The following is a 25,579-nucleotide window of genomic DNA, read 5'->3' as shown; positions in this document are numbered from 1 at the left end:
AATTGTAAGTGTGATCTGGATGGTTCAATCCCAAGTCTCTAGATATGACTCAAGTCCCTCCTTCAGTATAAGTGTGATTTCTTTTGTCTGTTTTATCATCAGATTGAACTCTATCTCTGTCTGTCTGTCAGCTGTATATGTGTTATGAAGTGTCAGTAAACAGGATAGTGTGTGTGTGTGTGTGTGTGTGTGTGTGTGTGTGAGCTCCGCTGCGTCCTGTCTCGTGGTTAATGATCTGTTCTCGGCGGGCGAGTGTTTGTTCACGCGAGTGTGAGAACAGTCTCGGTCTATCTCCGCTTAAACAGAGATTCACACAAAAGGTGGTGTACGGAAACTGGAAGCCAATTAAAATCAAAGGCAATGGCACGCGGTGGGCAGCAAGTGCAGGATCTGCGTGTCAGGACTTCTACTATGAAAATCAGGTTTTGACAGCCTAGTTTTTGTAACTGACTTATTTGCAAACATAGATAGTTTTATGGGTGCAATTGCAAATTACACTTTTTTCACGCTGTTAGCTTACCATGTTTGTTGATGTATTTATTTTTTGAGCTTTGGCAAGCTATTATCTAACATAAAATTAGCCTATTAAAAGTAAAACGGCAAAAGTCTAAAAATTGAAGTCAAGCAATTAAATCATAATTATGGCTGTCTACATTGCAAAAAAAAAAAAAAAAAAAAAAAAAAGCTTTTCTTACTTAGGTTTTTTGTCTTGTTTCCAGACTAAAGATTCTTAAATCAAGAAGGATTTTCTACACAAGTAAAAATTCTTGTTTTCAGAAAAAAAAAAAACAAGTCAAAATTAAGTGTGTTTTTGCTTGAAACAAGCTAAATAATCTGCCAATGGGGTAAGAAAAATAATCTTGTTTCCTGTCTGAAATAAGATTTTTTTCTTACCCCATTGGCAGACTTAATTTTGATTTGTTTTTTTTTCTGTAAACAAAAAAAAAAAAAAAAAAAAAAAATTTTTGCTTGTCTAGAAAAATCATGATTTAAGAATTATATATATTTTATATATATTATATATATTTTGGCTGGAAACAAGACAAAAAAAAAATCAAAGTAAGAAAAGCATTTTACAGTGTATTTACCTGATATTTACCTCAGAAATTCTTCAAAATAAAACTATGACTATTTTTTTTTATTTTAGTGACCACCGTGTAATATATAGTGATTTCAACCCTTTAAAAAAAAAAAAAAAAAAAAAAAAACTGTTGATTGTTTGATTTATTTGTCTAATTACTTCTGTTATTAAAAATGTACTACTAAAAATCTTATAAATCAATTATCCATTGAAAAGATTACCGATTAACTTAGAATTCAGTGGTGATAATGAAGATGGTCGTGATAAAAACCATTTAAACGATTTAAATCTATGGATTAACATGCAAAAAGTGTGATTTATATACAAAACAAGCAATTAATGTAAATAATTCACACTTTTCCAGCAAGCAACTGATTTGTGCGTCATTTTGTGATTTGCACAGATTTTCTAACAGCCTTTATGATGCAATCCCAGAGGCAAACATTGCATCAAATGAGCATGAAGCAAACTTTCCCTTAAACTAGTCTTTCTATAAGTTTCTGTACATTCTGTACATTTCTGACTCAGATATTGAATTGAGTTGCTCATACATATAACTTAATACTGTCTTGCACATATTCATGCATCTCTAGTCCACAAAGTTTTTGATTGCATGCTTTCTCTTTCAGTCTATTCTGATTCATGTTGCTGAATTGTAAATACACAGATATACACACTTTTATTTGACAGCATATGGTGGCTTTCTCACTTACATTCAGGGAATATCAGACATGCCTGTGGGATCCATCAAATGCCTTGAGACTTTAAATCAAAACGTTGCTGTCTGTGCCAGGAGACTCTCAGCTCTTCCATCATGACAGCAAACCTCCAAATCCACACAGAAATACTTCAGTGACCACCGAATCAAGGTTTTACTGTCCCCTAAGCTAAACCCTTGGGCTTGAGCTGAACACAAGCTGAGCTTTAGTCCATCAGCTGGGACTAAACACTCTGATCTGGACAGATTTACAGCAGAGAAATGATCTTAGATCCTGTTATGTGTGTTCTGCTACTTCATCCAGAATTATCTGAAAAGACCTGAGGACGAATTCACTGAACTGTTGCGAAACCCAGGGTTTCCACACAAGAATATGATGTGTCTTATTCACTATCAGCAGACGTGTGTTCAATTTAATTATTTCTCATTCATTTCAATTTAAACGAGGTTTATTATAATGTGTCTTATTCTCATAAATAAATTCCTCTTGGCTGGTCTCTAAAAGGTTTGAGAGCATGTAGTTTTTATTTTACTGATTGTCTCCTCTTGGTTTTTGCAGCATTCAGTCGTGCACCGGTGCCCATGGCAGTTGTACGGCGGGAGCTGTCCTGTGAAAGTTACCCGATCGAGCTGCGCTGTCCCGGCACGGACGTCATCATGATCGAGAGTGCAAATTATGGGAGAACGGATGACAAAATCTGCGACGCCGACCCCGCTCAGATGGAGAACACGCGCTGTTATTTGCCAGATGCGTACAAGATCATGAGCCAGAGGTGAGCCAAAAACTTAAACTACCAGTCAAAAGTTCTTAATAGTTTAGAATGTTTAATGCTTTTATGCTTACCTGTATTTATTTGATCAAAAATACAGAAAGAAAAAGCAATATTGTCAATAGGGCTCTGCACTATATCGCAATTATCGAAATATTGCTCATGTGCATATGTGAAAATCACTAAATGTCCTTGCATGAATAGCTTTTGTAGCTTAAATAAGAATCAGTGCGTGCTGAATTCATAGACTGAAGACTAAGCAGTGTTTCATTCTTCCTGTTTATTATTCAGTTCCTAAACTGATGTTAAAATGATTGCAATAATGTTAAAATTACATTTTTATGTAATGCTAGAGTAAAACACTGCCGTTCACTTTCAGAAGTTGTTGTAAGGGTGCTTGTATGCTAGTTATACTAGAATCAGAATCAAAATGAGCGATTAAATGATTATTTCGAATAGCGCATTATATAATGAATTATGAATAATGCATTATTAATCATTATTGCACAGCCCTAATTGTGAAAAATGATTGCTATCTAAAATAGATAGCAAAAATATTATATTAAGATGGTAGTGTATATCCACAAAATAATTCAACATTGATAATAATCAGAAATGTTTCTTGAATAGCCAATCAGCATATTAGAATGATTTCTGAAGGATCATGTGACATTGAAGACTGGAGTAATGATGCTGAAAAATTCAGCTTTGATCACAGGAATAAATTACATTTTACAATATATTCACATAGAAGACGGCTATTTTAAATAGCAATAAAAGTTCACCAATTTTAAAAATTTTTATGGTATTTTTGATCAAATAAATGCAGCCCCTGGTGATTTGAAGATATTTTTAAAAAAATAAATAAAGAAATATGAATTATTCCATACTTTTCACCAGTAGTGTATATGCAAAAAAAAAAAAAAAAAAAAAAAATAATAATAATTATACTGTGTAGAGTTTCGAAAGTGTGTTGTGTAGGTTTATTCTATGTGCATGAAATCAAGCTTGCATAGCTTGAGGCGTGTTTGTATTTCCGTAGAGCATGTGAATTAAGGCTTTCTGTTTTTGTGTGCTACTTATTTACCTTGCACTTTCTTACCCAGCGACGTATCAAAGTACAATTACGACAGGAAACATCCCCCCGGAGCAGTCTGGGTTTAAGTGCTCCACTCAAGAGCACAGTGATGTAGGTAATAAGATATAGGATACCTTAGCAATCCTTGAGTCCATGAATCAAGCCTTCAGGGGTTTGAACCAGCAACCTTTGGATTAGCTGCCGCTGCACCGCATGCTGTGTGTGATACACTGATGCAGATTTGGCTTATTAAAGCCTGCTGTGCTGCTTTCTCTTTTGGCTGCTGTTTTCCCGGCCCTCCCTATCGTTTTCCTCAGCATTTCATGCAGCCTGACACTCATCACACCTCGGTGGAGTGGAAGAGTCAGACAGACTGGGATCAGAGCGTAGTGTGTCTGTAATTGTTCCTGTGTGTATTCTCCATTCTGTTGCTGAAATAAATTAAAGCAGCTGCTCAGCAACACAGCATGATAACAAACAGTAACCGTGCCCATCTAGTGCAGAACAATGGCATTTTTCTCTACAGCAAACCTCTAACCTCATGCACGTAATCACGTTAAGTGTGGGGAATTTGAATAGAAAAGATTTCAGTAGAGGGTCTGATAGAGTTGGAATGGATGTTGTACAGAGTTTGATTGGAGTGTTGTAGAGTTTTAGTAATGTTGTAGAGGTTCATTAGAGTTACATAGTTTTGAAAAGTGCCATGTACAGTTGTAGTACAATGTTGTAGAATTTCTGTACAATGCATGATTCTGAATTTTAATACAGTTCACGAGTTCACCTACCTATCCAGTCCTGGTGGTTAATGCTACACAAACTTGGCTTGCTGTCCTCAGTGGAGGCTCAAACTGAGGCTCGGCTTGAGCTCAGTTATGAATATTTCAAGTATAGTTTCAGTAAAATATCACGTAGTTTCAGTAGAATGTGTCACTTAGAACTTCATGTAGAGTTTCAGTCCAGTGTGTCACATAGAGTTTCAGTAGAATGTCACATAGAGTTTCAGTAGAATGTCTCATAGAGTTTCAGTAGAATGTCACATAGCGTTTCAGTAGAATGTCTCATAGAGTTTCAGTACAATGTCACATAGAGTTTCAGTTGAATGTCTCATAGAGTTTCAGTACAATGTCACATAGAATTTCAGTATAATGTGTCATAGAGTTTCAGTACAATGTCACATAGAGTTTCAGTAGAATGTCACATAGAGTTTCAGTAGAATGTCTCATAGAGTTTCAGTACAATGTCACATAGAGTTTCAGTATAATGTGTCATAGAGTTTCAGTAGAATGTCACATAGAGTTTCAGTAGAATGTCTCATAGAGTTTCAGTAGAATGTCACATAGCGTTTCAGTAGAATGTCTCATAGAGTTTCAGTATAATGTGTCATAGAGTTTCAGTAGAATGTCTCATAGAGTTTCAGTATAATGTGTCATAGAGTTTCAGTAGAATGTCACATAGAGTTTCAGTAGAATGTCTCATAGAGTTTCAGTAGAATGTCACATAGCGTTTCAGTAGAATGTCTCATAGAGTTTCAGTATAATGTGTCATAGAGTTTCAGTAGAATGTCACATAGAGTTTCAGTAGAATGTCTCATAGAGTTTCAGTAGAATGTCACATAGCGTTTCAGTAGAATGTCTCATAGAGTTTCAGTACAATGTCACATAGAGTTTCAGTTGAATGTCTCATAGAGTTTCAGTACAATGTCACATAGAATTTCAGTATAATGTGTCATAGAGTTTCAGTACAATGTCACATAGAGTTTCAGTAGAATGTCACATAGAGTTTCAGTAGAATGTCTCATAGAGTTTCAGTACAATGTCACATAGAGTTTCAGTATAATGTGTCATAGAGTTTCAGTAGAATGTCACATAGAGTTTCAGTAGAATGTCTCATAGAGTTTCAGTAGAATGTCACATAGCGTTTCAGTAGAATGTCTCATAGAGTTTCAGTATAATGTGTCATAGAGTTTCAGTAGAATGTCACATAGAGTTTCAGTAGAATGTCTCATAGAGTTTCAGTAGAATGTCTCATAGAGTTTCAGTAGAATGTCACATAGCGTTTCAGTAGAATGTCTCATAGAGTTTCAGTACAATGTCACATAGAGTTTCAGTTGAATGTCTCATAGAGTTTCAGTACAATGTCACATAGAATTTCAGTATAATGTGTCAGAGTTTCAGTACAATGTCACATAGAGTTTCAGTAGAATGTCACATAGAGTTTCAGTAGAATGTCTCATAGAGTTTCAGTACAATGTCACATAGAGTTTCAGTATAATGTGTCATAGAGTTTCAGTAGAATGTCTCATAGAGTTTCAGTACAATGTCACATAGAGTTTCAGTATAATGTGTCATAGAGTTTCAGTACAATGTCACATAGCGTTTCAGTAGAATGTCTCATAGAGTTTCAGTACAATGTCACATAGAGTTTCAGTAGAATGTGTCATAGAGTTTCAGTACAATGTCACATAGCGTTTCAGTAGAATGTCTCATAGAGTTTCAGTACAATGTCACATAGAGTTTCAGTACAATGTCACATAGTTTCAGTATAATGTGTCAGAGTTTTAGTAGAATATTAAATATACAGTAGCGTTTCAGTAGAATGTCATCTAGAGTTTCAGTAGAATGTGTTACATAGAGTTTTAGTAGAATATGACAGCATTTTAGTAGAATGTCACCTATAGTTTTAGCAGAATGTGTCACATAGAATTTGAGAAGAATTTCAGAGTTTCAGTAGTTTTTAATTCTGTGGAATTTGAGTAGAATGTCACATAAAATTTGAGTAGAATTTCAGAGTTTCAGTAGTATTTTTTCTGTGGAATTTCAGTAGAATGTCACAGTTTAATTTGAATGTGTCACATAGAGTTTCAGTAGAATATGCCATATAGCTTTTTAGTAGAATGTCACATAGCGTTTCAGTAGAATGTCACTTAGAGTTTCAGTAGAGTGTGTTATGTAGAGTTTCAGTTGAATGTGTCACGTAGAGTTTTAGTAGAATATGACACGTTTTAGTAGAATGTCACCTATAGTTTCAGTAGAATGTGTCACATAGAATTTGAGAAGAATTTCAGAGTTTCAGTAGTATTTTTTCTGTGTAATTTCAGTAGAATGTCAGAGTATCAGTACAATATTTCATGTAGAGATTCAATAGAATATGTCATCTAGAGGTTCAGTAAAATGTATCATGTAAAGTTTCAGTAGAATAGCACAGAGTTTCTGTAGAATGTCACATAGAGTGTCAGTAGAATGTGTCATGTAGAGTTCCCAATAGAATGCGTCATGCAGAGTTTCAGTAGAATATGTAGTGTAGAGTTTTAGTAGAATATCAAATGTTGCATTTCAGTAGAATATCACATAAAGTTTCAGTAGTATTTTTATGTTGAATTTCAGTAGAATGCCACATAGAGTTTTAGTAGAATGTGTCATGTAGATTCTCGGGCCAATGTGTCATGTAGAGTTTCAGTAGAATGTCACATAGAGTTTGAATATAATGTGTCACGTAGAGTTTCAGTTGAATGTGTCTCGTAGAGTTTCAGTAAAATATGACATGTAGCATTTCAGTAGAATGTCACAGAGATTCAGTAGAATGTGTCATGTAGAGTTTTAGTAGAATATGACATAGAATTTTAGTGAATGTCATGGTTTCAGTAGAATGTCACGTAGAGTTCCAATAGAATGTGTCATGCATTTTTAGTAAAAAAAAAAATGTGGCATGTAGAGTTTCAGTAGAATATGACATAGAATTTCAGTAGAATGTCATAGAGTTTCAATAGAATGTCACATAGAGTTCCGACAGAATGTGTCATGCAGAGATTCAGTAGAACGTGTCATGTAGATTTTCAGTAGAATATCATGTAGAGATTTAGTAAAATGTGTCTTGTAGAGTTTTAGTAGAATGCATCACAGTTTCGTTAAAAGGTGTCATGAAGATTTTCAGTAGAATGTACTTTATCATGTAGAGTTTCAGTGAAATGTATCACAGGGTTTCCGTAGAATGTGTAATGTAGAACTTTAGTAGAATGTATCATGTATAGTTTCTGTAGAATGTCTTGCAGATTCAGTAGAATGTGTCATGTAGAGCTTCAGTAGAATGTCACAGAGTTTCTGTAGAATGTATCACAGAGTTCCCGTAAAATGTGTCATGTAGAGTTTCAGTAAAATGTGTTATGTACAGTTTTAGATTATGCCGTAGAATTTTTAGTATGAGTTTTAGGCGAATGTTTCAGTTTCAGTTTCAGTAGAATGTCTTGTGTAGAGTAGAGTGCTAAAGAGTAACAAATCACAAAGCTTATTGCTTATTAAAATCAAGGAATTGAAATTGTCAACCCAGCCTCAGTGAAGCGCGAGTTGAGTTGTTGAGGGGAATCCTGTAGCGTGAGCTGTTCTTCTGTGTCTCCAGCCTCATTAACATGTGCAGAGATGAGAGGAGGCAAAGCTCTCCTCCAGAGACGCAACAAACTCAAACGCTTCCATTCCACTTACCCTTTAAGCCTATTAGACAGAAGACAAGAGGAAAATCCAAACAGAGAAAGTAAGAGAGCACATATAAAATCTATCATACTTTCACTTCACATACGAGAATACTTTTAAAGTGAAGAGTAATCAGTGAAATGCCCCTGAAAATATGCTTAAAATATACTAAAATATATTATAATGAGTAAAAGGTATTATTATGAAGGTATCGTCATAAAATATACCAAAACATTTGATTGATTTCTATCAATAGAAATAGAATTTATATCTGTTTTTCAATTCTAAATTTTGCCATGCAATATATTTTCTTTTTCCGTTATTGCTTTCATAATTCTAAATTTGCTGGTACAGAGCTGAATTGAATTGTTGGAAAATGCAGCAGCTGATGACGCTTGTTTCTCAGACCAGACATACTCACATGTCAAGTCTCATATTCTCTATATTGCATAGAATGTAACAGAGTTTCAGTAGAATGTGTCGTGTAGAGTTTTAGTAGAATATGACATAGAATTCCAGTGAATGTCATAGAGTTTCAATAGAATGTCACATAGAGTTCCGATAGAATGTGTCATGCAGTTTCAGTAGAATGTGTCATGTAGAGTTTCAGTAGAATGTACTGTATCAAGTAGAGTTTCAGTGAAAGGTATAACAGAGTTTCCATAGAATGTGTCATGTAGAGATTCAGTAGAATGTACTGTATCAAGTAGAGTTTCAGTGAAAGGTATAACAGAGTTTCCATAAAATGTGTCATGTAGAGATTCAGTAGAATGTATCATGTAGAGTTTCCATAGAATGTGTTTTAGTAGAATGTCACATAGCATTTCAGTAGAATGTCATCTAGAGTTTCAGTTGAATGTGTCACGTAGAGTTTTAGTAGAATATGACGCATAGCTTTTTAGTAGATATCACTTATAGTTTCTGTAGAATGTGTCACAGAATTTGAGTAGAATTTCACAGAGTTTCAGTAGTATCTTTTCTGTGGAATTTCAGTAGAATGTCACATAGAGTTCCAGTAGAATGTGTCACATAGATTTTTTTTGTTAAATGTGTCACATAGAGTTTCAGTAGAATATGATATATAGCGTATTAGTAGAATGTCACATAGCATTTCAGTAGAATTTCAGTGAATGTCATAGAGTTTCAATAGAATGTCACATAGAGTTCCAATAGAATGTGTCATGTAGAGTTTCAGTAGAATGTAATGTATCAAGTAGAGTTTCAGTGATAGGTACAACAGAGTTTCCATAAAATGTGTCATGTAGAGATTCAGTAGGATGTATCATGTAGAGTTTCCATAGAATGTGTCATGTAGAGTTTTAGTAGAATGACATGCAGTTTCAGTAGAATGTATCATGCAGAGTTATGTGGAATGTATGAGTTTCCATATAATGTGTCATGTAGAGTTCCAATAGAATGTAATGTATCAAGTAGAGTTTCAGCGAAATGTCTCTGCAAACATTCTTAAAATATACTAAAATATATTATAATGAGTTAAGGGTATTATCATAAAATAAACTATATTTTATTGATTTCTAACAATAGAAATAGAATTTATATCATTTTCGCAATTCTAAATTTTGTCATGCAATATATTTTATCTTTCTATTTATTTATTTTTTTCCGTTTTTGCTTTAAAAATTTTAAATTCTGTTATGCTTGTACTGAGCTGAATTGAATTGTTGGAAAATGCAGCAGTTGACGACGCTTGTTTCTCAGACCAGACATACTCACATGTCAAGTCTGGTATTCTCTATATTGCTGCTTTTGTCTCTCTGTTTGTCTGTTTATTGTCAAGTGCTTAAGATCAGATTTTCCAGGGTTTATGTAACAAACCGCATTCTGAGGGCAGCGTTACTGTCCACTGGAGTTTAAAAATTAGCAAATAAGATTCACTTCTGCCCACATCTGTGTCATATTATTTTCTCTTTGTCTGTGGTTGTGTGCTCCGCGACTGGCAGAGGTCCTCGGGATCTGAACGCACACGGCTCTTGCTCGAGTAATCTGATAGCTCAATTCGGAAGCGCTACTCTTTATTTTGTGGAATTCTGTCCTCCTGGGAATAGATCTGCTTTTTCCAGGCCGCAAGCCACCTGTCTGCTTGCTTGTGCGGCTTCATCTCACGAACACACACAGCTAATATCCAGAGGCAATAGCCATTTCAAACTTGAATAAATAAAAATAGCTTTAAGACCCTTTTTAAAATAAATCAAATATTTTTTTTAATTAAAAATACATATTTATTTAATTAAAAAGACTCTAAAGAAGGTTTTTAAGCAGAAGAAGCAGAAATATTTCAGGCGCAGCGTAACATAAAACAGTTTGCCGAGAAACTCTGACAGGCTGATAGATTTATACGCAGGTGTTTGAGATATCATTGAGTGATTCTTCACAGTTTAGAAGAAGTGTGTGTGTGTGTGTGTGTGTGTGTGTGTGTGTGTGTGTGTGTGTGTGTGTGTGTGTGTGTGTGTGTGTGTGTGTGTGTGTGTGTGTGTGTGTGTGTGTGTGTGTGATGAATGCTGCAGTGAATTGCATCAGTCGTGATTTAAGTTGGTGAAGGAGGAATGCTACAAATCTGATTTCTGCCTTCACTTACGCAATGAAAGCATTGTTGATTTTAAACAGATTTCAGTTTAGGAATACTGTAAATCAAATATTCAAAGAAATGATTCCTTGAGATATTCCTTTAAAATCTCTAAACTGGTCAACAGTTTTCAACTGTTTGATTGTGAGCTGAAAATGCATTGCTTGTCTAATCTGATCAGTGCACTGCAAAATGCTTTTCTTGCTTGTTTTCAGCCAAAATATACAAATTTTTTCTAGACAAGTAAAAATTATTGTCTTGTTTTCTGAAAAAAAAAAAAAAAAAAAGCAAAATAATATTCCACTGGGGTTGGAAAAATAATCTTATTTCAAGCAGACGACTAAATTATTTCTCTTATCCCACTGTCAGATTATTTTTCTTGTTTAAAGCAAAAACTCATTTAATTTTAAATTATTTTTTTTCTAAAAACAAGACAAAAATCTTTACTTTTCTAGAAAAACCGTCTAGATTTAAGATTTTTTTTTTTTTTAGATATTTTGGCTTGAAACAAGACAAAAAGTCTAAGTAAGAAAAGCACGTTTTGCAGTATGACATTTTAGTATAGTTTTTATTAATATTTTTCATTAAGTATTTATTTATTACTGTATATTGCATTTGTATATTTTCTGTTTTAATTTTAATATTAGTTAAAATTTTTGTTATTTTATACTGTTTTTGCCATTATTTTAAAAAAAACATACAGTGATTGCTATATAGTTTGAATTAGATTTTACATTTTGTACATCAGGTTAAACTAAATAAAAAAAATGAGAAGTTTTGCTTTGGCAGTTCGCTGAAATAAAATACGTTTAAGTATTTTATATTACTTTTTATTTAAAGTATATTTTAGTTTCAATTAGCAATTAAATTTTTTATGGATTAGTTTTAATAATAGCATGACAGTTTATTTCAAGTAATCTAGTAATCCATTTAATTGTGCACATCTAGGCTATCAAACTAAGCTTTAACTTTAAAAAATGAAAATTAAATGGTTTGAATCAAATACACACTAGTTGCTCACAGACTTGCTGTTACTTCTTCAGCTTCAGCAGCGATATCTACATGGACATTAATGCCTGCGTTGGGTTCCTCAATCTGTGCGCATCAGGAAACGCTATTGCACACCTTAAATAAGCCTTAGATCATATCTCTCTCTCTCTCTCTCTCTCAGACAAGCTTGAGGTGTCAGGTACTTGACAAGGTACTTGCCTTTGAACACACTTCATTCACCTGATCTCAATAAACACGACGATCTGTCACCGTCTGTGAGGATCCAGATGTGCAGATTTTCTGACATATGTTTAAAGCCCTCATGAATGACAACCACAGGTTTCCTTCCTGTAACCATTTACTAGCATTTACTACATTGGCCAGCAGCGCTTTGCTTACATCACAGTTATGAACTGTGATTTACTGCCCCTTGTGGAAAAAGAAGTGCACTCATTTATTCCTTTTTTTTAACTGTACTTGCATATCATATTAAAGAAATGAAATGTTACTTAAGTGAGAGAGACGAATGTGTAATTACTTAAGTATTTAAATAAATGACACACGTTTCAATAGAAATGACATTAACGTATATTGTAGTTTATATCGTAAATGCTTGTCAGTACATTTAGCAGGATTTTAACCGTATTTCAAAAAGAACAGAAGCCGTTTTAAAGAATTTGCATTTGCTTGAGTGTGTCAAAAAGCACTCTGAAGTTCAATTGATTATAAGTTATAATGCGTTTTCATTAAATTCAATTTAGTGTCTAATTAAAAACATTACATTAATTTCACCCTTAAGCATACTCACTTCAAAAAATGCTTTTCTTACTTTGATTTGTTGTCTTGTTTTCAGCCAGAATATCTAAAAGTTCTTAAATTAAGAAGGATTTTCTAGACAAGTAAAAATTTTGTTGTTTTCAAAAAAAAAAAAAAAACAAGTCAAAATTTGATTTTGCTTAGAACAAGCAAAATAATCTGCCAATTGAGTAAGCAAAAAATCTAATTTCAAACAGAAAACAAGATTATATTTCTTACCCCATTCAATGAAAAACGCACTTAATTTTGACTTGTTTTTTTTTTTTTTTTCTAAAAAGAAAATAATTTTTACTTGTCTAAAAAATCCTTCTTGATTTAAGAAGTTTTAGATATTTTGGTTGGAAACAAGACAAAAAATCTAAGTAAGAAAAGCATTTTTGCATTGAATATACTTAAGTGTGAAATAATGCTTTTAGACACTTAATTGCATGTTGATTGAATTTAATAAAAATGCATTATAATTTATAATCAGTTATTAATAATCAACTTCAGAGTGCTTTTTGACACACTTAAGCAGGAGTTAGAATGCAGTTTCATTAAAACGACTTCTATTCTTTTTGAAATACGGTTAAAATACTGCTGAATGTACTGAATTTACGATAAACTACAATACACTGTAAAAAATGCTTTTCTTACAAAATATCAAAAAATTCTTGAATCAGGAAGGATTTTCTAGACAAGTAAAAATTATTGTCTTGTTTTTAGTAAAAACAAGTCAAAATTAAGTGAGTTTTTGCTTAAAACAAGCTAAAATATTCTGCCAATGGGGTAAAAAAAAATCTTATTTCAAGCAGACAACTAGATTATTTTTCTTACCCCATTGACGGATTATTTTGCTTGTTTTAAGCAAAAACTCACTTAATTTTGACTTGTTTTTCTAAAAACAAGACAATAACTTTTTCTAGAAAATCTTTCCTGATTTAAGAATTTTTAGATATTTTGGCTGGAAACAAGACAAAAAATCTAAGTAAGAAAAGCATTTTTTGCAGTGTATACTTTAATGTCATTTCTATTGAAACTAGTTTGTCATAAATACATTTGTAATTACACATTTGTCTCTCTCACTTAAGTCGCATTTCATTTCTTTATTTTTTCGAAATGTTCTTTTAAACTATTTTAATGATTTTATGTAAAAACTATATTTATGATTTATGACAGATTTGTGTTTCCAGAAGATAAAAGCTAAATTTTAAATCTACACAGCAGCTAACGATTAAATTTGTCGACTTTTAGGAGTACATTACTAGATAGATGACTTCAACTGACGTGAACTGACAATCAGTTTTTATTTCATGGGCTCAAAGTGAGTCAGAAAATGATTTCTCTGCATCATTGAATGTTTATGTTCTTTGTCTTTTTATTGTGAAAGAAAAGCAGAAAGCTGAGAGGGAAACACACAGATTTAGATTACAAATACATCTCCCTTCATCCTCTAAATCCCTCGGTGTGTTCACCTGTGCCGATACGAACGCGACTTCTGCAAACATTCACACAAACCTGTAAGGCCAAAGTGTGCCTTTTATATGCTTGTACAATCTTCACATAGAACTCCTAAAATCAAGGGTTTGTGTGCAGTGAAGAAGAACAATTCAATAAATGTCCTCAAATACAAACAAACAGCATTAAATCTTACGTTCAAAAACACAGAATGACAGAAGTCTTCTGTTTAGTTACTTTTAAATAGAACTTTTATCCAAAAATACACTAACATGTTGTTGCTGAAGCATTGCATCATTTGCAAACAGTGTAGCTTAAATCTTGTTGGTCAAAAAACCTGCTCATAACTGTATATCCATCCATTCATTATGTTGCATGCACAGTATTTTACGCAAATCATTCTTGGTTAGGACATGTTGAAGAAGATGAAAATATTATGGCTGTTTTTGGTGTTAGAACTTGCAATTGCATTATAAGTGGAACTTTGGGACAAAAAAACAAAAAAAAAACAAAAAAAAAACAATGCTTGAGTTATTTCTGAAATTAAAGGTTGGGAATTTAAAATCGATTCCAATTCTGGAATCACATATAGTGGTATGTGAACGTTTTTCACACTAAGGACATATGAGGGACTCATATGCAACTATTACAAAAGGTTCAAACACTCACTGATGCTTCAGAAGGAAACACGATGCATTAAGAGCAAACTTCAAACTTTTTGAATTTGAAGATCAAGGTAAATTGTACTTAATTTGTCTTCCAGGAAATGTTGCATGTATCTTCTGTTGCTTCCAAAGGGCAGTACTAAATGGAAAAAAAGATGTTTCAACAAAATAAGAAAAAAACAGTTTACGCATTGTTTTTTTCCTTCTGAAGCATCAGTGAATGTTTGAACCTTCTGTAATAGTTGCATACGAGTCACCCAGTTGTCTTCAGTGTGAAAAGATGGATCTCAAAATCATACAGTCATGGCTGGAAAGTGTTCAAATATGCAAAAGTTGCAGGAAAACTAAACAATCTGCAGGACTTGGATATTTTCAGGTAGATCATCAGGTAACCACATACAAAATTAAGAACCATGGAAACATGCACAAACAAAATAACATGCATTTTGTATGATCTCTCTTATTTTGTGAAAATTATTCACATTTTCAAAGATTCTACAAGGGGTTCCCAAACTTTTGCATGCCACTGTACTTCCAATTCCAGTTCCAGTAGAATCAAATACATTAAATGACCATTTGAAAGTAATTTAACACTTGAAATAAAGTATCAATTACATTGTTACACCAGTAGGTGGCAACAAGTGACTGTTAAAATCTATTTGTCTTTGAATCATTCATTCAACAGATTTGTTCAATCATTCTTTATGAGTGAGTCATTAAATCATTCATTCATACATTTTATTTGGTGTAGTTGTCTGATGTTTTTTTTTGGAATCAAACCTGGGAACTGATAAGAATCAGAATTGATAAGCAGAATCGGAATCAGAATCAATAAAATTCAAACGATATCCAACTTCACAGATTTTTAAGTTTCTGCTTAAAAAAAAGCACAACAAAAAAAGCACACCCTGCTGCCTTAAAATTTTAAGTTCAGTCAACTCATATACGTTTAGTCAGCTTAAAATGTTATGTTGTACTAAGTGACAACTTATTTGAGTTGAGTTAACAACAAATTTGGTTTGTTAAACTTAAAATCTGGGTAAGTTACCTGGCTGCCTTAAAATTTTAAGTTGAATCAACTCACATATCCAAATTGTCACTTAGTACAACTTAACATTTCAAGTTGACTTTTTTGAGTTGACTGAACTTAAAAAAGGCAGCCAGGTAACAAATTATTTTAAGTTGACTCAACAAATAGTTTTTTACAGTGGCAGTGGAAACTGTATTAGAGTTTCTGGATTGAGTATTTGTGTTGTCTTTATTATGCTACAGGATGGAAAGAGAGTACACACACACACACACACACACACACACACACACACACACACACACACACACACACGCACATAAACAGAGGTCGAGTGGAGTTTTATCTGTACACAGAATAAACAAAACACTACAGCAATAAAAGCTCTCAAACGCTGTGTGATTACCTCTGGAGTTTAAGCCCTGTTCCCCGAACACACACACATACACACTCGGCCCGTATCTTTATTTTATCCCAAGTGCCCCTAAAAGCTTTTTTTTCCTATAGTTTTTCTTACTCCTTCAGATTTCCAGGCACCGAGTTGTTTTTGTCAGGATTATTAGGGCTTCAAGAAAAGCCAGATTTCTGCCCTCATCCGTTTGCCTGGGAAATTTTTCCCCATGTTGGAAATGTATGTGTTTGTTTGTTTTTGTAAGATCTTCTTTCTCAGACTAGTCTTTTTGTGCCAGATCTGTAGTAGATTTGGCATGCACATAGTGTGGAGGGTCTTTGTCAATAATCATTAAAAACATGTTGAAGTTTGAATCTAACATGACTGCCGGAGGCCAATAATGTAGTGCATGGCCCGTTTTAATAAAACAGATGAAATTTGTGACTGGAATTGGCTATTTTGATGACTTTTGGTAAATGCATGTAAAATCGTTAAAATGGCTTTATTTTGAGCTTTATTTCACTCACAATTTCATGTTAGTTCATTTAAGCATAAAAACAATAAGTGTAATACTGCTTTAAATTGTCGTTGTTTTTCCAAAAAAATATTAAAACATTTTCCCTCATTTACAGAAGACATCCACTAAAATGTCATTCAGTGTAGCATTCTTGTCAGGCATATTTACAACAAAAAACAATTTGTAACATATTAAAAGACGAATTACTTTCACCCTAAATACTAACTATCCTAGGTTTTGCCCATTTTTCAGTAAGATTTTTTACTCATTTAAAACCCAACAAAATTTAATATGCTTCCTTATTATTTTAGTCAGAATAAGCATGTTGTTTGTATTTCATAAATATTGTGTTACACTGAATTGCAATGTAACATTATTTCATTTTTATTCTCAAAAAAAAAAAAAAAACTTATTTGAAGTAGACACTTTACATTTAATGTGCTTTCTGTGGACATAAAATCACTTTTGCAAATTTGTTTTGATGTGGACATCTTAACGTTACATTTTTGTGAATGTAAATGTACATTAGTTGTTTTACATTTTGCACTAAATATACTAGTGAAAAATTATTGATGTGGCCTATTTAATTAATAATTTAACCAAATGTATTTTATTTATTTATTTATTTATTTATTGGCAAGAATGCATTGCATTTTGTTTTTCCTTTTTTCTCAAATTGTATAACATTTCTGTTCCCAAAAAAAATTCTGGAAAAACTTTCACAACCATAACTAATAATAAATGTTTTTTTTTTTAAACCACCAAATATTGCATATATTTGCATATTAAAGCATTTTAGAATGATTTATGAAGGATCATGTGACACTGAAGACTGTAGTAATGATGCTGAAAATTCAGGTTTGATCACAGCAATATATTACACTTTAACTTTTAGTTAGTAAAAAATATTTCACAATATTAGTGTTTTTACAATATCTTCAATCAAATTATTGCAGCCTTGGTGAGCAGAAGAGACTTAAAAAACTTAAAAAAATCTTCCCGATTGCATTAGACTACATGCATTAAAGCTTCTGTCATTATTACTGATATGCAGACACGTCTGTAAGCATTAAAGCCCAGGCCTTCTTCATGCAGCAGAAATATCTTGTAATTAACATTCAGTTCCACACATGTTAACACCTACCACAGGTTAATGACAACACGAATCGACATTCACAGCGCATTTAATTTCTATAATGTAACATATTTCCTAGTGAAAAATTATTCAGTGGAAATAACGCATGCTGTCATTCATCGTATGCAGCACAAAGTGCTTTCAGTCAAGAACTCTCCATATAAACACAGTATCAGAGTACATGAAATGCTCTCAAAGGTGGTAAAACTGCTTTATACCGATGGAGAGGCTTCTCATGAAAATTGATTTTCTCTCTGTGTAACAGTATGTTTTGCTAATGTCAGCCAGCGAGAGCATTTGAAAGCAAAATGCATCTCTATCGCATGCTTTTATGCATTATATGCACTCACAGTGATCTCATCCTCTCTTTCAGTCTTACTGGGTTGTTCTGTCAACATGAAATCAAAATGGACTTTTTACTGTTTTAGTGGAATGATTTGTAGAAATGCTCGTGAAATGTAGTTTGAAAGGGTTGTAATTTGTTACAGTATCTCTTCTACTCATCAATGGCGTTTATAATGATAGAACATTAATTTGTAATTCAAACTGAAAGCCACAAAAATTTTACGGGGCCTTCAAATGTTCCTGGTTTTATTATGATCACTTTAGTCCAAGCTTTTTCAAAGATCAAATGAGTTGAAAATGACCTTCATCTGAGATTATCTTTCACTTAATAATAACTAGTCAAATATCTACTTATGATTAGCTATTACTTAAGCAAACTCCCATGCATTCAGGCTCCAAACGACTGTTCAAAAGTTTGAGGGTCAGTTTTTTTTCTGAAAGAAATTAATACTTTTATTCATCGAGGATGCATTAAATTGATCAAAAGTGACAGTAAAGACATTTATAATGTTATAGAAGATTTATATTTCAAATAAATGCAGTTCTGTTGAACTTTCTGTTAATCAAAGAATCCTGATAAATAAAATGCATCACAGTTTCCACAAAAATATTTGGCAGCAACATTGATAATAATCAGAAATGTTTCTTGAGATTTCTGAAGAATCATGCGACACTGAAAACTGAAGTATTAATGCTGAAAATTCAGCTTTGATCACAGATTATAAAATATATTAGCATAGAAAACAGCTATTTTAAATTGCAATAATATTATACAGTTTTTACTGTATTTGTGATCAAATAAATGCAGCTTCGGTGAGCAGAAGAGACTTAAACGTAAGAAATCTCACTGACCCCAAACGTTTGAATCAGAATTGCTAAGCAGAATTGGAATCAGAATCAATAAAATTCAAATGATATCCAACTCCACTGATTTAAAAGTTTCTGCTTCAAAAAACAAACAAACAAACAAAAAACTGTATAATATTATTATAATTTAAAATAGCTGTTTTCTATGTGAATAGATTTTGTATATAAACAGTCTAAAACAGCTTCCACTGCCACTGTAAAAAGCAATTTGTTGAGTCAACTTAAAATAAATAGTTACTTGGCTGCCTTAAAATTTTAAGTTCAGTCAACTCAAACACGTTTAGTCAACTTGAAATGTTAAGTTGTACTAAGTAAATGACAACTTAGATATTTGAGTTGACTTAACAAATTTGGTTTGTTAAACTTAAAAGCTGGGTATGTTACCTGGCTGCTTTAAAATTTGAAGTTGAATCAACTCAAATATATAAATTGTCATTAGTACAACTTAACATTTCAAGATGACTAAACTTTTTTCTTTGTTGACTGAACTTAAAATTTGAAGGCAGCCAGGTAAGATGTTATTTTAAGTTGACTCAACAAATTGCTTTTTACAGTGGCAGTGGAAGCTGTATTAGACTGTTTATATATAAAATATATTCACATAGAAAACAGCTATTTTAAATTATAATAATATTATACAGTTTTTACTGTATTTGCGATCAAATAAATGCAGCTTCGGTGAGCAGAAGAGACTTAAACAAAATAAATCTTACTGACCCCAAACGTTTGAACTGTAGTGTAACACCCACTTTATTCATTACAGATGATTAATGAAATCAAGTCTCGTCCTAGTTTCATGTTGAACAAACCATCTCACTTGGGACGTGTGTGACGTTAAGAAAGTAAAATAGCTTGTGAATGGCAATTCAGGTTGACTTTAATAATGTGATGCAACAAAAGGTGAACAGCAAGAGAAAGAATGACATGCTGAAGTCAGATGGACAGAATCAGAGCAAACTCACACACACACACTCAAACTCAAATGAGTCTAGGCTTGGTTTTCCAATTACAGCAATATTTCATCAGACTCTAAACAGTGACTAGTTCTGCTCCAACTATAGGCCTCATTATAAACGATCCCTCTTTTCATCTATTATTCATTTATTTTAGTCGAACTTGCTTTAGTTATTTTGAGTTAATTACTAATTACTCTAATAAAATTACTTGTCATTACTGTACATGTAGAAACAGCACTACACATGAATGGGTTTGTTGATCAATCTCCTTATTTGGTGTGTGTGTGTGTGTGTGTGTGTGTGTGTGTGTGTGTGTGTGTGTGTGTGTAGTTGAATAGATATACAGTAGAGTTCAAAAGTTTACATCCCCTTTCAGATTCTGCAAAATGATCATAATGAATATATAGATATTTCACATTTAAGATGTTTTCATATAGTCCACAAGAGAAAATAATATTTACGTAAACTTGATTCTTAATACTGTGTTGTTACCTGAATGATCCACAGCTGTGTTTTTTTGTTTAGTAATAGTTGCTTGTGAGTGCCTTGTTTGTCCTGAACAGTTAAACTGCCTGCTGTTCTTCAGAAAAATCCTTCAGGTCCCACAAATTCTTTGGTTTTCCAGCAATTTTGTGTATTTGAACCCTTTCCAACAATGACGGTATGATTTTGAGATCCATCTTTTCAGACTGAGGACAACTGAGGGACTCATATGCAACTATTACAGAAGGACTTTTGACTTGATTTGGCAGAAAAAGACATGAATGTGTGCTTTATAAATACTAATAAACAGCCATTATGGTGGTAGTATGCATAGTAATAAGCAACTAGTTAATAGTGAGAATTGTTTTCTAAATTGTTTCCAGCAATGTGTAATATAATAATAATAATAATTAAAAAAGCATATATTTTTCACACACACACACACACACACACACACACACACACACACACACACACACACACACACACACACACACACACACACACACACACACACACACACACACATATATATATGTATGTATGTACGTACGTGTATGTTTGTGTGTGTGTGTATGTATGTGTGCGTGTGTGTGTGTGTGTGTGTGTGTGTGTGTGTGTGTGTGTGTGTGTGTGTGTGTGTGTGTGTGTATAAATAAAAATAAAGTATCACCAGCTTCTCCGTTCTTTTTGTATTCTATTTATCTATTGTTAGGCCTCTAACTATAACTATTTTCTTTTTATTTATTATATAATAAAACAACCTTGTTCCTATGTTTAATGCATTTGCCTAAATGAGACTTGCCATAGCACTTGCATGCTATTGCTCTTTTGTTGATTTTGATTGCTTCCATTGTCCGTTTTTGCAAGTCGCTTTGTATAAAAGCATCTGCTAAATGTCTAAATGTAAATGTAATGAAATGAATGAAGACAAATGAAACCATTTACTTTTTAAAAAAATGTAATCAACTAAAAATAGAACAATACATTTAGGACAAACAATTGTTTTCATTTTTTGTCAAATAAAATGCAACTGTATACATTAAAACATGGTTGAAAAAAATCTTAGTCGAACGATATTCCTTAAAAATAATAATATTGTAATAATTTGTTCAAGTTAAGCCAGACTTTTATTTTGATGGGCTGTTGTAAGGGCCTTTCAGTTTTACTTTACGTGTACTTCAGTGTATTTGCCAGTCGTTTTTTCTTCAATACAATGGTGTAAATCTGCTAAAGTGACTCTTAGAGCAGCTCTGGAGATAAAGTATCTCTGGACAGTCCTCATATATTGAGACGCAGACGCTGAGAACACAGTAAGCGTCTTATGAGTTTGAATTTGTGTATCAGACAGTTCATGCAGACTTATTAGAGAAATGCAGTTGTCTTGTTTATGTCCAGAGCTTGTCATTGTTATCAGTATATGATATGATATTGTTTCTCACCCAGACCTAAGAACAAGTAATAATAACCATTATAACAAGCGAGTTCATGAATGGACATCTTTAGAAGTCAATCTGTCACTAGTTTGCAGTTCACATCAATTGAGAGAAACACAATCTAACAGTCTGTCCAATCAAGACATATGTTTCATGTCATCATAACCAATGCAATCTTTCTCTCCCTTGATTTAGTCTCTGTCTTTTATCCATGTTCCTAATTGGCTGGTGGGAGTAGAAATATAGAAGCGTGTTTGATGTTCTCCACATTTTCCCATCTGTGGCTTGTGTCTCCCGTCAGTAGAATGAAGTGGGTGTCCGCTTCCTCCTCCGTCCCGTGTCCTTCATCTCTTTGCGTCGGTTTCTCCAGAGACGCTGTGATTATATCATGGCTGCGGGTCAGTGGGGCACAGGAGGAATTTAACTCCGGTGAAGTTGACGTGATTTATTGAAACTGTGTTCGTGTTTGTGCGGATGGAATGCGACTGGTACGGCGCTGAACCTCCTGCAGACCGACAGGAAACAGCTGGCTGCTGTTGAAGCGTTTCATTGGTCGATGAGGATTGATGGCTTGTGAGATTGGCTAGTCCTGTAGAGTTACTGTAAGCTGTTGGTGTGCTCTTTTATAAGTTTCCACTTGTTCAAAAGTTGTATCTGCTAATATGACCTAGCAATTGAATTGTAAAACAACTGTGATTTTATGTCCATAGAAAGCACATTAAATGTAAGTAAAGTGTCTACTTTTAAGTTTTTGGAGAATAAAATGTCAAAATTTACAAAGGATAAGGGAGCATATTACATTTTATTGTTTAAATTTTAATTTTAAAATTTAATACATTTAATTCTTACTGACAAATGGGCAAAACCTAAATAAATAAATAATATATATATATATATGTCAAATGAATGAGAAGGTGTGTTCAAACTTTTGGTCTGTACTGTATACTTTTCTGTTTATTAAAGTTTTTACTCTACATTTGTGCAGTTTTCAGTGGGTTAGTGATATTTTTTAAATATATATAAATTAATAAATAAATATTTTTTAAATGGGTTTTTATAAAAAAAAACATGCTTTTTATGTAAAATTCACTTTATAAAAGACCCACATTTCTAACTTTAATTCATGGGGATAACATGGATAATTTCACGTGGTTTAGTGTAAGATTTTTGTCCATCTTTTGGAAAATCCAGTTTTAAAAGTAAAAAAAAAAATACTACAAATAACTTTTACCAGTAGGTGGCTGCAGAGCTCCACTATTTGCTATTTGACCACCTGAAAGATATTTTTTCACAAGTTTTTTCAGTTGAATTCATATCTACAGTACAGACCAAAAGTTTGGACACACCAGAATGAGAAGGTGTGTATATATATATATATATATATATATATATATATATATATATATATATATATATATATGGAAACAGTTCAGTTTAGAAAACAATTCTCACTATTAACTAGTTGCTCATTTTTTTTAAATTTACCAGATGACTTAAATATTTAGCTTTATTTGGAAAGAATAACTCATTCTAGACTCTAGATTCTAAATATTTGGGGAAGTGCATCTACATAGAAACTGAAAAATAATAATTAAAAAAATATTTTTACATGCCCAGCCGAATTAATGAATGATTGAATGTGTTATGTATTATAATAAATAAGCCCCAGCTAAATTTTATATGCATGTAAAATTTCACAATTATCAATTCCAGTTTCGATAACACAGCAAACTGTCTAACTAAAATATATGTGAACCTGGACCACAAATCCAGTCATAAGGGTATTTATTTTTTAAATTGAGATTCCTACATCTCAAAGCTGAATAAATAAGTTTTCATGGTGTATGGTTTGTTAGGATAGGACAATATTTAGCTGAGATACAACTATTTGAAAATCTGGAATCTGAGGGTGCATAAAAAATCTAAATATTGAGAAAATTGCCTTTTAAAGTTGTCCAAATGAAGTTCTTAGCAATGCATATTACTAATCAAAAATTAAGCTTTGATATATTTATGGTAGAAAATTCACAAAATATCTTCATGAAACATGATCTTTACTCAATATCCTACTGATTTTGGCATAAAAGAGAAATCAATAATTGTGACAGATACAATGTATTTTTGGCTATAGCTACAAATATACCCCATGCTATTAAAAACAAGTGAACAGTCAGTAATAAAATAAGACCAATAAAAAAAATATTACAAACAATAGCATGAATAAATATAATAGAAGAAAGTAAAACATGAAAAGTACAAAAGTTATTTAGTAACAAATGCATTGCTGCTGATGCATAAGTTGATGCATTAACTAACATTAACTAACGTGGTTGTACTGTGAAGTGTTGGCGTTTTCTCAGTCTTCAGGTTTGTGTTTTCCGGTGTATCTTTCACAAAAGAGACCGCAGGAGACTTTCTGTGGTTTACACTGATCGCTATAGCAGACATACTGGAAATAAAAGTCATGGAAAAACACATGTTCATGTCTTACTGTGAGGTCTGTCAGTACCGTTACAGTTAATAAACTCAGACCTGTTTCTTCCAGTTTCATAATGTATGAGTGACCATTTATTCAAATTAGACTAAATGTAATCCATTAAGACAAACTTTGAATGTTGAGCATTTTGAACAGATTAAAGTCTAACACACAGTAGTTTGACTAGGTTGAATACTTGCACAGTCTGAAAAAAATCCCCTTAGCTGCTTTAGTTCATGACTCTTTAACAAAGACTTGTTTAAAAAAACAAAGTGAAGAAATATTTCTGTAGCCAAGATAAATAGCTGCTGTTCTTCTGAAAAATCCTTCAGGTCCCACAAATTTTTTGATTTTTCACCACTGTTGTGTATTTGAACCCTTTCCAACAATGACTGCATGATTTTGAGAGCCATCTTTTCACACTTTGACAACTGAGGGACTCATATGCAACTATGACAGAAGGTTCAAACGCTCACTGATGCTCCAGAAGGAAAAAACATGCATTTTGAATAGGGTAATCAAACATAAAAATAAACATCTTAAATGTGAAATTTCTTATTCAGGTCAGTACTAAATAAACAATAACATTTGTATGATCCCTCTTATTTTGGTAAAATATTTAATGTTTTGCAGATGAACAGGAAATATAAACTTTTGACCTCAACTGTAGATTTTAACGATCTGGCTTCCATTCATTTATTTTATTTATTTTTTTATTTCTGCTTGAAATTGCAAATTGGTGTGTCTTTCCATATTATTTTAATGTAAATAATCTACCCAATTCAATCAGAGCAGCTGAGACCTTAGCCATCTTCAAGAATCGGCTAAAACATCTCTTTAGTCTTTATTTGACCCTCTAACTCTAGCACCCTCTTTTCTTAAAAAAAAAAACCTTCTCTATTCTTTTTATATCTTCTATATTTTCTAACTTCTTTTTATTTATTATACAATTTATAAAAACACTAGCTTGCTCTATTTTTTTTCTTTAATCCATTTTCTTTTTATTTACTATATAATAAAAAAACCTTGATAAGTATACTGCATTAAGCTAATCTAAGGCTTGTCGTAGCACTTACATTGCATTGCTCTTTTGTTGATTTTGATTGCTTCCATTGTCCTCATTTCGTAAGTCGCTTTGGATAAAAGCGTCTGCTAAATTACTAAATGTAAATCTAATGTAAATCTAATGTATTATCTTAATTATGAACACACTGGTTTTACTGTATACCGTTGTTATTATTTTCGTTATATAATGTATAATGAGTCTCAGCCCAATTGGATAGCCAGTTGGATTTAATTGGATCCCTCATAGCACACATACATCTCGGAGACATCTATTTGACG

General features: G+C 32.7%; 1 protein-coding gene across 1 annotated transcript in view; it reads left to right on the top strand.

Moving 5' to 3' along the window:
* Window positions 1–230: 230 nt before the first annotated feature.
* Window positions 231–25,579, top strand: part of LOC141332534 (adhesion G protein-coupled receptor L3-like) — a gene marked incomplete at its 3' end in the record, with an annotated part of 176,426 nt that continues 151,077 nt past the window's right edge. The window contains exons 1-2 of the mRNA XM_073837662.1: window positions 231–381; window positions 2,359–2,572. Of these exons, the coding sequence (XP_073693763.1) occupies window positions 231–381; window positions 2,359–2,572 (365 nt within the window). The remainder of the gene's footprint in view (window positions 382–2,358; window positions 2,573–25,579) is intronic.

This window comes from Garra rufa, chromosome 3 (genome assembly GCF_049309525.1).
Source record: "Garra rufa chromosome 3, GarRuf1.0, whole genome shotgun sequence".
NCBI lineage: Eukaryota > Metazoa > Chordata > Actinopteri > Cypriniformes > Cyprinidae > Garra > Garra rufa.
Note: the sequence above shows the minus strand (reverse complement) of the source record. Positions and strands in the feature narration are given on the sequence as shown.